Genomic DNA, 12,329 nt, shown 5'->3' with positions numbered 1-12,329 from the left:
CGATGACAGTGCAGCGCGGTCAGTGAGGCTGCCAGACTCACTTGATAGCTTCACACATGTCCAGGCCCATCTTCACACAGTTCTTGGCGTGCTTGGGCAGAGAGACGGGCAGCCCGGACACACAGTAGTAGCAGTCTCCCAAGATCTTGATCCTCATGCACTCGTTCTCCTTTGAGCGGCGAGAAGAGAGGAAGACAGGGTGAACACACTTAAAGCTGCAGGCACAGGAGTTAGCATTATTTCCATCAACAAATGTGACAAAAAATGCTTCTTTAATAAACATTCTACCCTAGTTTAATGCTCAACAAGCTCACTGTCAAAGCTTAATGTGTTCAACGTATCCAACTAAAGTACGTTACCAAGATGCTGATGTGGCTGGAAACGCCATGATTCATACATTTTGAGTGTCTCTAACTGGACAAAATGACCCTGGAATAATAACAGTGTCTGTGTGGGCTTGTGGGCCAAATATAGATAATACTCCACGATACATCCTCTAAACATTTCACACCATCCGTTTTTATCAATATGGTTTTGGAATGAAAAATACCTCATTACATTATTAGATGCAAATAAGAGCTTTTTTCTTTGTTGCAGGAGAATGAGATCATGACGCAATGCAAATGTAGAGCTTATTATTTCCAACGTTAACGATTATAACCGAGTCCCAGAGCAGTTCCAATCATTAACTCACCTTGGCGATTTGGTCGAACTTTCCGAAGAGCTCGTTAAGCATGATGACTAGCTCCTTGGGGGAGCAGTCACTGGCCAGACGGGTGAAGCCGACGATGTCAGCGTAGAGGATACTGCGGAACAAGCCGTGGACACAGACGTTACCACGACGGAGGAGGACTGTCTCAGGAAGACACAGTAAAACGTCAGAAACCCGGTGGTTTGGTTAAGTGCATTGCTCTCCTGCCGCGCTCTATGAAACATCTACTATTGGTCTTTGATTAATGCATTGATGAAAAACAACAGAAAGGGAAGCATCCTCATATACTTCATCAACCTTTTCTTCTTAACAGCTAATGCTCTGGAACAAACACCGCAGCGCACTAAATGGTTTGTTCTATTTGGTTCATACCAGTGACCTAAAGTCAAACACATGGCTTAGCCAACATCATTGCTGAAGCAAGTCAAACCATGGCTTAGCCAACATCACTGTTGAAGAAACAAATACCAAACAAAGACAACACGCTGCCCAGTGTGTGCCAAAAGGAGCAACCCATCTCCTAGGAACAAACATTTCCTTGAAAGGGTTTCCCAAGACAGAGTTCCTCGGAGTGGCCTTTGAGTCACCACTCAGAGCCTTCACAAAAGGTTAGTTTACCTTTTCAGTTTAGACAAAACACGCTTCGATAAGATCCCCTGCAGTGGTGGACAAGTTTCAAGAGAGATGGCGCCTCAGCCGTGCCTGACCAGGCAAGGAGACAAGGAGACAAGGGGACAAGGGGACGAGGGGGCGGCAACGAGGCTGAAGGATGTCTGGAAGGGCCAGAAGAGTGTTAAAGGGGAACACTTCAACCCTCCCTTTGACACAACTGCCAGCCGTCTCTGCAGCAAACCACCCTTACTCAATGGGTCCATCAAAGTCAGGAACTGAAACAGTGCAGGCCCCCACTGGCTTTTGACTGCATCACTGCAAAACCCATGCAGTACCTTAAGTAACAATAGAGGTAATAACTGATGTGTTAAACCTGCACTCGGCATGGTTTCCCATTAGCAATCTCTTGCGTCTTGAGTTGTAGCTGGTGGTGTTAGGGATAATGTGAATGTCAAACATCGGCCAATGAGAAAGACCCTTCAGGGAATTTCAAGACTCCCCTGCTGCATTTTCGGGGAAAAAGCGGACCAGAATAACGCGGAACAATAGTTGTAACAATGAATAGACAACGAAATCCCTGGATGGATTGACTTTTGGAAGGGCCGGTTTTATCCTTGAGAAACCTTTTAGTTCAGGTAACACATTTTTGATGACTAAATAGCTGCATCACAAAAGTAACATAATGCAGGTTTGGTGTGTTAGTTATTTGTATTTTAGTTGTATATACGTCATTGATCTCTCTGCAAGAAAGGCATAGGTCATTCATTTTGGACATTAAAGAAGAATAACTGTGCAGGCACTGGCTGCACCTCAAGGCCGACTCAAACCCGGCCCCTTCATCGGGCGCGGGGTCTCCCTAATCACCAGCTCTTTATTGGTTCACCGGAGATCGCGCTCTACGGTCAGACCTGTCGTCGGCTAGTAGTCCACAGCTGCATCCCAGCACATCCTAATTAAAGTCGGCACTGATCCCATCACAGACACCGATACCCGACCTTTCGCTCCCCCGACTGGCTGAGAAAGAGCAGCTGGCTGGCAGTCCTCAGACACACCACAGAGCTAATGACGGGCTCGGCCGGTGTAATTATAGGGGGCCGACACGGGCACACAGGGCGTCTATCAACAGGTATGTGCTGAGGGTTTAAGGGAACACAAAGGCACACACAAGCACGGCCAGCAGCTCCATACAGAGCCAAAGGATCCAGTGGTGTCTGAGTGAACCCAAGCCGGGCTAGATGTTAGCCTCATTAGCCACTGTTTAGCCGGTTAGCCTCATCTGCTCTGAGGAGGTTCCCTCTGCTTATTCTCACGATTACATTCCCCTGCCCTCTGACTTATGCTGCTGCTGCCCAGCGTTCAGTACACTCCCATCAGTTAATCCAGTATTTTAGCCAGTTAATCCGGTATCTGTCGGCACATCCTAAATTAATAAAACAATCATCAACAAAGGGCTTTGTGCTATAGAAATCCTTTTAATCTCAAGCTTCAGGATGAATCCCTGGTCTGTGTTGGACGTGATGGGAGGGAATATGAGGGAGAAATGCCAGAATCAGGTTGATAACATCAGGCTTTATGTGTGCCTGTTATACAGAGCCCGCAGAGAGCACATCAGATTAAATGTCTACGGAAAACAGAGTGTTTCAAAATGGAATAAAACAGAACATCAGTCGAGTGAAATGTAACCAGAGACCGAAATAGAGGGTCGAAAAACATATTATAAACAGGAGGATGTTCCAGTGTGATTTAATTATGGATGCGGATAAAGAGATAAGGGCATAAAAGGCAAACATTTGCTTAATATTTATTTTTCTGTCCACGCAGAAGGAAAGACAGCTACATCACCCCTATGTTAACAGTTTGGATCCGCATCAATTTTTGCAAAGTAGTTCCGCCGCCCACACGGCCCACGACTGCTAACACGAGACACATTCATGTGCTTTTTATCAAGGTCTCAACAGGAAATAAGGAAAATGTTCAAAGAATGGAAGGCGACCTTCAAGTCAACCAATTTGACGTCCAAATCTGTGAGGAAGCTGTGGACCAGCACGCCTCGGGAGGCCAAAGTCTGGGTAGAAAGAATGGCCTTTACTAGCAGATAGGTCGATACACGGGAAATCAGTTGACGATCAAGGTCATCAATCCGCAGGGAGAAGGCAAAGCGAACTGGCACAGAGGAAGGGAGACACGCTGACTAAATACACAAGGAGGGGAATGTTAACGAGGGACAGGTGAAAACAATTAAGGTGAGTGACGACAGACATGCGAGAAACATAAGGGCAGGCAGTGAAATAATCAATGAAGGGGGGCGAGATGTGACAAGAGGGGATAGACTTCCCTCTCAAAAGAAGCGTTGTCGGCCAAAGAGGTCCTACCTGACGTTCTCGTGCCGCTTGACGTAGAGGCTGTGGAAGTTGTTGTCCTTCACCAGCCGCTGCTGCTCCTCCTTGTCCTTGCACTCCTGCAACCGCTCCATGATGGCCAGCTTCATCTTCATGGAGATGTAGACGGGCAGCACGGACAGCAGCAGGCTCTCCTAAGGACACACACACACACACACACACACACATGAACACCTCCAATGTACACACACACACTTACATACATGAACCCCCCCAATGTACTCTCACACACACAATGTACATAGACACACACACACACACACACACACACATACATGAACACCTCCAATGTACACACACACACACGAACACCTCCAATGTACACACACACACACACACACACACACACACACACACACACACACACACACACACACACACACACACACACACACACACACTTACATACATGAACTCCCCCAATGTACACACACAAACACACCCAATGTACATACACACACCCACAAACACCCCAAATGCACACACACATACACATGCGAACAACCCCAATGTACACACACACACACGCAAACACACAATCACCCCCAATGTACACAAACACACTGATCACAGACGCCACCGGGACAAAAGGTGTTATTATGTGCAATCACTGTGAGATTTCTGTGGCATTGACCTCTGACCCCTTCCTACAGGTGCATTAGGTCGCTGTGCATCATCACACAACCAATCGCTCTCCCCTCTACTTGTTCTGTTCACGTAACGTACACCAACGGAACATCTCATTAATGCGTCATTCATACCTAAATGCTTATGATATATTTAAACAATAAGAGGATTAGACGTTTGGGTTACATTACAGGCTGGCCCATTGTACAGCACAACAACTCTCTGGTGAGTTACAACATTGACACTGGCTGCAACCAGTCCGTATACCCCATATGGACCGTCTCTGATATTACATGGGTTTGACCTTTGACCTTGTTTGGTTAGCTGTGTTTTTATCAGTGCTCCTACGCTCCCTCCAAAGAGTCGACCCCGCGTCATGGCTGCAGTCCTGCAGTCACTGAACCAGTCCTATCTTGGATGTTTTAGTTAACCAGACTCAGATAAAAACAGAGAGGCAGAGAATGCTCCCCGACGTGGCCATTTAAATCCCTTGTAGTGCGGTAATAACAGTACTATGAAAAGCCGAAAGCACAGTCATTGGTGAACATTCACCTTAATTCCACAAGGCTGGGATACCTACGCCTAGCTATTTTCATTGTGAGGCAGGTTCACTCTAAAACGGTACACTTCATGGATGCGATTCTCCATTAAAATGGTAAATTAGACAGCGGGACAGCCCTCAAAGACTTTGTTGCTGGGGAACACAACGGATGGCTGCAAAGAACTCAATTTAGTCACATTTAAACAGCGCTTTTCTAGGTACCCAAAGCGCTTTTCATAGTGTGTGTGTGTGTGTGCGTGTGCGTGTGTGTGTGTGTGTGTTTGTGTGACACCTCATCCACTATCAGGTTCAAGGGGTCATTCTGATGCGTTCCGCCAGTAGAGAGTCTCTTTGCTCCTGGTTTTAGGTATTACGATCTGTCCGTTACATAACGGTCCTTTCCTTCTGTACCTGCAGGGATCTATGCTGTGTGCACTCATCGCCCCGATCCATGTCCCAGTAGTTTGGAAGGCATGCTGCCTGATAATGGATTGCATGAAGCCTTCCATCAAGGCATGTAGGTAATGGACAACTGAATAATACTGTGTCCGGGAGGAGATGGTGTGAACAAAAAAAATGACACACAAAAGCTATGAATAAAATTCTTAAATCAAACAAATAAATTGATTTGTAAAATATTTTTTGTCCTGTGTTCAGGTAAAGTGATCGGAGGGAAACAATTAGCTTTCCCGGTTGCGTATAACAATGGAATAAACCACAACATATTGTGATTCTGTGCTTGGTTTGATTTTCAAAGGAATAGCGAAACAGGAATGCACGTGTCTGGCCAGTAGGTTGCTGTCCTCAGATGTAGTGTAGAAGATGTGTAGAAGAGTGTATAAGAAGATATGAACCAAAAAGGCAAAAAAAGAATATATATATACATATCTTGCCAGTTTAAAGTTAGCTTGATTCAGCAAATTCTCTTTGAGAGCCTTGAAGCAGGAAACAATACAGGTGTTTTGTTCTATGCGGCATGGGAAACATAATCTCTCATCCTGGGAAATAATTCTATATTTCTGAATAAATAAACAGCAGAGATGGGAGGAGCCTCGACGGTAGACCATGTGACTTTGTGAGCCAAGCTCTTAACGTCTGAAGTTATCTAGAAAATGCTTTTAACATAATCCATTCTTCACAGTGGACTACCTAGCTGAGTAAACATAGATATAGGCCCGATAGAACAAACATGCCACATTTCCTAAGATACAAAAAACAGTATATCCAACAATGTGCGTGTGTGTGTGTGTGTGTGTGTGTGTGTGTGTGTGTGTGTGTGTGTGTGTGTGTGTGTGTGTGTGTGTGTGTGTGTGTGTGTGTGTGTGTGTGTGTGTGTGTGTGTGTGTGTGTGTGTGTGTGTTTGTGTGTGTGTGACATACGTGCGTGCGTGCGTGAAGTCATTTCCAAGAAGGGAAAATTGACCAGTAAAATGTTTTTGATTTAACAGGAAAACCATTGAACCACAAAACATTGAGAATAGCTGAACCAGCGCAGAGGAAGCAGAATCCCAATGAAAAAAAGTTGGTATTCCCAATGAAAGGCATGTGGGAAAAGTTAGCCCAGTAGTCCGGGCTCTCTCCCTCAGGAGCCGTGTCTCTCCTCCGGTCCACACTAAGCCTTTGTGCACTTTGGCACAACCCTTGCTCTTAACTCCCATTTTTCAGTGTCGACGCAAAATAAAAAACACAACAAAAGCTTTCAAAGGTTACTGGTTACATCATTCCTTTCTGGGATGCTAGGCAACGGATTGGGCTCCTCAGCGGCCTTTATGTCCTCGGAGTCAAAGCAAACCGTGGAGGAACAGAGGGTGAGTGGAGCACTCGAGAGTCGCACATGTCATTTATCTGAAAGCACACATTACCATCAAATAAGTTTCATCCAAAGACAAATCGACTTCTCTGGATGACTGCCAATGGCAGGTTACAAGAGGTCTCTCAGGACTTCTCACCGACCAGACGCCTAGCCTAAAACGACCAACAAGTAGGCCCAAGACATGGGCTGTTGGATGTGCCGTCGTCGATAATCAGTGATTCACTTTTACTAAGTGACCCCTTATACAGAATAATCATCTTATCGCGTTGGAGAACAGAAAACTGTTATCAGACATTTCATTGTGGTCGCTGTTATGGATTAGAAACACAAGAAGTATCGCGAACACAGAGTCATATCAGTGTGTTTGGCTCACTGCAGAAACCAGCCAGCAGCTGCTACCATGATCATTTATAAAAACTGGATTTCCTGTCAACTGCCTCTTTGTTTAAGTAGCCTGACGGTCCAAACAGTGGCGGTCCATGAATAAATCATGAATCATGATGACTTGTTACGTTTTGCAGCTTTTTTGTTGACACCGTGCGTCAACTAACAAAGACAAAGATTTTGTGCATATCAGTAACCGTCACCACAAGGATTACATAACACTGTATTCTGTGAATAAATACAAAATGACTCTGTTTACTTAGATGCTGTTTACTTCCAACCGTGTTTAATTCACTAGACGTCCATTTGGGGGGATTTGAACAGGCTTGAGGCGTTTCATGGCCTAATGATAATTTTGGCAGTTCACTTCTAACTAGGAATGGCTTCACTGGCTCGTGTGAAGACCAGGGGGAACCTCCACTGTGGAGGGGGACCAACAGCGCTCTGCTCTGGGCATAACACGCAGACCGAGAGCGTCCTGGGTCGGCTAAACCAGGCCAAGACGTGTTAGCGCGTTTGCTAGAGCCTTGCGTGCGTACGTTGAAAAATAGGACGTCTATTTTTACAAAATACACATCCCTACGCGTGTCCAGAATGTAATCCAGAATCCGAAATCGTATTTCAAGATAATGGGGAAGGGGGTATTATAACATATTAAACTGAAAAGCTATAAATAATATACGTCCCAGTATGTGATCAGAAGGAAACAATCAGTTTTCCCGGTGGCGGATAGTAACGGAATAAACAACATATTGGCCCTCATTTATCAAACGAACGTAGAAATGAGCGCAAATCTGAACGCATGATTCATCTTACGATAGGACCCACGTGAGATCTACGAAACCTTCGTATCACACCAATCCCAGCGTACGAAGGATCTTGGTGTTGATAAATACGGCGGCTGAGATCGATCGTAATTAACGTAACACGCCCATATAAAAGCACGTCTTCAGAAGTCTCGCCCCTAACTTTTACGACATGGAGAAACGTCCAACGGTAAAATAGAGGAATTTTTCCGAGACCCAAATGGAGACGCTCGGGTCACTGGTGGATGCGAACCGTCTGGTTTTATTTGGTAGCCTAGCTGGCATTAAAGGCCAGCAAAAGAATGCTACATGGAAGGAAATAACTGTTGCAGTGAATAGTGTTTCCAATGTTCGTCGGGCTACGGAAGAGGTTTGTTAATTAAATAAATTAAATAATAAATTAAATGTACAACTTCTGTTATCCAGTTTAAAACAATTCACATATATGCTATTGTTTGCATTCCGTTAAAGTTATTTAATTCCGAATAAGGTGAAGAAAAAATGGTCCGACATGAAGCTCAGCACCAAAAAACGTGTTGCGGCTGTGAAGCCGGTGTTGTGTCGAGATCTGTTTCCCCGTCGAGATGTGTTTCCCCTAGTCCCCGCCCCCGTCCGAAATTACCCGAAGGCCCTCTGTTCCATAGGAAAGGAGGCTCACACATCTTTCAAATTCATACTGCTGACTTATTTCCCCACAACAGATAAGTGCTGTGATTTTCAGGCTGATATCATTCAATTTGACCATTTAGAACAGGGGGAACGCATCCAGCTTGGAATATTATGACTGTCAGGATGCGTTCCCCCTGTTCTAAATGGTCAAATTGAATGATATCAGCCTGAAAATCACAGCACTTATCTGTTGTGGGGAAATAAGTCAGCAGTATGAATTTGAAAGATGTGTGAGCCTCCTTTCCTATGGAACAGAGGGCCTTTGGGTAATTTCGGACGGGGGCGGGGACTAGGGGAAACACATCTCGACGGGGAAACAGATCTCGACACAACACCGGCCAAGCAAGAAACGGGAGGAGGCCGGTGCAGTGCGACTGCAGCGTAACTCACCGAGATGACTCTGACCATGTAGTGCGCCCTGATGTAGACGATGCCCAACGTTGCTATTTTGGAAAATAAAAGAATCGTGCGTGCCCCCAGGCCATCGGGCTACCATGTTCAGAATTGACATTCTGGCATCGCAAATAATCGGAACATTAACTGAATGGTAGCTTTTGCGGTTGATGTACGCGTAATCATTAATAGATGGTTCGATACGCACATGGGTACAATCAACCGCACCAATCACATTTGGAAACCTAGCAATAGCATAAAAATCCCGTTTGATTCCAGTTTGCTGATCGTTATTATATGGGAATTTAATATAACGTTCGGAGAGGGACATTATAGCTGCCAAAACTGCTGGCATGGTTCGGCTAATACTTGGCTGGGAAATAGCAGACCTGTCCCCGATCTCCCGCTGCAAGATCCCGGTGGCCAAAAATCCCAAGGTAGAGCAAACCTGCACAGGTATTGCGTTTGATCGCCTAGTTTCTCGCCTTAACTGTGGCTCCAAAGCATTGCATAGCTCCATCATGAGATGCCTTGGGAGACGAAAACTACTCAAGAGCCATTCATCGCCCTCCTTAAAAAAATCGGCGCGGTCTCGAAAAACTCTCTCGTCTGTGCGTTGAGGTCCTTAACAGAGCCAGATCTGCCATCGCTGAGACACGACCACCTATTTGGCAAAGCTCCTATTAATATAGACAGCTGAATAAACATTTCACCTGTCACATTCTAATTATTTTCATAGCAATACTGTTTTTAATTAGGCCTGACTTGATTGTAATTGTTTGAACGGCTGGGCTAATTCCAATTTATTTAGTAATTAATACAGATGTTGAACATGGGCTACTTGTGCTGCACTATTCATCATTGAAATACCCGTATGTTGCGCCAAAAAAACTTGCGTACACGAGCTCAGACCTGACGTGAGATTTCATCGCAGCCTGCGCTCACGTTCAAATTGATAAATGCCAAGCTCAACGTTGAAATGAGCGTACGTCCATTTTACGCACGTTTTCTGTCGTACGCTCGTTTGATAAATGAGGGCCATTGTGATTCTGTCTCTGGGGTGGTTCTTAAAGAAACAGGAGTGAATGTCTCAGCCCTGGGGAATGCCGTCCTCAGATGTACTGTAAGAGATTAAATGAACCAAAAAAGGCGAACAAACCTGAATACCGTGCCAGTATAATGCTAGCTTGATTCAGCCAATGCTTTGTGAGAGCCTTCATGCAGGTGTTTTGTTCTATGTTGAGTCATGCATCTGTCCTCAGATATATGGTACAGTGTATCTCTTCTGTCCAGTTATATGAGCAGTAGATCAACCGGTGAACAGAGTTATATACCACATGATTGAGGGGCGGGCCACACGTGTTCTTGTGGAGCCTCACTGACCTGCTGTCTCTTCTCGATCTCCAGCTTCATGCGCATACTGAGACAGCGCAGGGTGTCCTGGAAGGTCTGCCGCAGGGTCTTCTCCATCAGCACCTTGTGGAAGGCCCCCACCACGTTGCCGCACAGGAACACCACCGCGTTGGACAACAGCTGTAGAAGCACACAGACGCACAGAAGCACACACACACACACACACACACACACACACACACACACACACACACACACACACACACACACACACACACACACACACACACACACACACACACACACACACACACACACACACAGGGTAAGTTATGTTGTACAGGGGAAGACTCCATCTTCCAGGGCAACATCTTAATGTCTAGATGTAACTAAAAAATGGATGCTTTGAATCTACCACCTATTGAGTCCAGTAGGGTTCTGATGTGTCATTTTCATATTATGTGATGTCATGTCATTCATTACACTGTTTAAACGCTGCAATAGCATACCAGTGCTATACATTTATTACTGCTTTGCTATTATTTAAATTACACTGTATCTTTTCATCTCATATTGCACTGCTTCTGCGGCACTTTCACCTTTTCATTTCATTGTAAACTTGTAAGCATGTGATAGATAAAACTCTTGAATCTTGTTATGAACCTCATCCAGGCTCACCTGTTGTTCCAGGTAGGGTCTATGTTATGACTCACCTGTCGTTCCAGGTAGGGTCTAGGTTATGACTCACCTGTCGTTCCAGGTAGGGTCTAGGTTATGACTCGCCTGTCGTTCCAGGTAGGGTCTATGCTATGACTCACCTGTCCTTCCAGGTAGGGTCTATGCTATGACTCACCTGTCGTTCCAGGTAGGGTCTATGCTATGACTCACCTGTCGTTCCAGGTAGGGTCTATGCTATGACTCACCTGTCGTTCCAGGTAGGGTCTATGCTATGACTCACCTGTCGTTCAAGGTACGGTCTAGGTTATGGCTCACCTGTTCGGCCAGGTACTGGGTGGGATTCCTGACGAAGACGGTGAAGTTGAGCGTGAGGACCAGGATGTGTGAGAGTGAAGTGAGCACGCTGAGTACCACGGCGTCCCACAGCTGGAAGGGCAGCATGGTGTAGACCGTGAAGATGATGAAGAGAAAGTACGGCACCTACACCACGAGGAGAGGGAGCATGACTGAGCGCAACTCGTTCTCTCCTCCTCCCGTTCAGGTTTTTCTCTGAATTGCGATCGGCCTTGCAAGAGACGTAACACAAAAGACACTCCAGTGTTGTTCCTGTGCGCCCGTGCGTGCGTGCGTGTCTGTCTGCGTGGGTGTGTGTGTGAGTGCATGTCCGCGTGCGTATCCACTCGATCATGGACAAATAAAACTCATTGTCTCAGTAAATGTTAAAACCTTCACGTGAGTTTACATGAACCGGGACGTTTAAAATATTAATCCAGCGTGTCCGCTACCAGAAGGTCAAGGCAAACTCTGATGGCTCAGCTACTGAATCCGGTGTAGAGGGTTCACCAATAGAGGAGAGACCTACTGACTCCAGTCTACAGACCTCACCACTCAGAGACCTACTGACTCTAGAGGGCTCACCACTCAGAGACCTACTGACTCTAGAGGGCTCACCACTCAGAGACCTACTGACTCTAGAGGGCTCACCACTCAGAGACCTACTGACTCTAGAGGGCTCACCACTCAGAGACCTACTGACTCACCTGGTCCCAGGGCAGGATGAGCGGCCCGCAGAAGATGAAGGTGTAGGCCATGACAAGGTGGGTGGCCCAAACCGCCAGGCCCAGCAGCCGCCGCCATCGCTGGGTCAGGGTGTCGGTGCACACCAGGAAGAACACGGCCACAAACACCCCGAGGCTCAGGCTCACCACCGCCACGAAGGCACTGTGCTTGTTGGCACTCTGCAGGGGGTAAGAGACACACACACACACACACACACACACACACACACACACACACACACACACACACACACACACACACACACACACACACACACACACACA

The 12,329-nt window shown here is 46.1% G+C and overlaps 1 protein-coding gene across 2 annotated transcripts in view; it reads right to left on the bottom strand.

Annotated features, from left to right (window-relative positions):
• Positions 1–12,329, bottom strand: part of adcy7 (adenylate cyclase 7) — a 43,564-nt gene that overhangs the window by 27,061 nt on the left and 4,174 nt on the right. For both annotated transcript variants that reach the window (XM_056608069.1, XM_056608068.1), the window contains exons 2-7: positions 12,027–12,224; positions 11,302–11,466; positions 10,339–10,488; positions 3,697–3,857; positions 695–806; positions 42–169 (exon numbers count right to left, since the gene is read on the bottom strand). In XM_056608069.1, coding sequence (XP_056464044.1) covers positions 42–169; positions 695–806; positions 3,697–3,857; positions 10,339–10,488; positions 11,302–11,466; positions 12,027–12,224 — 914 coding nt within the window. The remainder of the gene's footprint in view (positions 1–41; positions 170–694; positions 807–3,696; positions 3,858–10,338; positions 10,489–11,301; positions 11,467–12,026; positions 12,225–12,329) is intronic.

This window comes from Gadus chalcogrammus, chromosome 14, assembly GCF_026213295.1.
Source record: "Gadus chalcogrammus isolate NIFS_2021 chromosome 14, NIFS_Gcha_1.0, whole genome shotgun sequence".
Taxonomy (NCBI): Eukaryota; Metazoa; Chordata; class Actinopteri; order Gadiformes; family Gadidae; genus Gadus; species Gadus chalcogrammus.
Note: the sequence above shows the minus strand (reverse complement) of the source record. Positions and strands in the feature narration are given on the sequence as shown.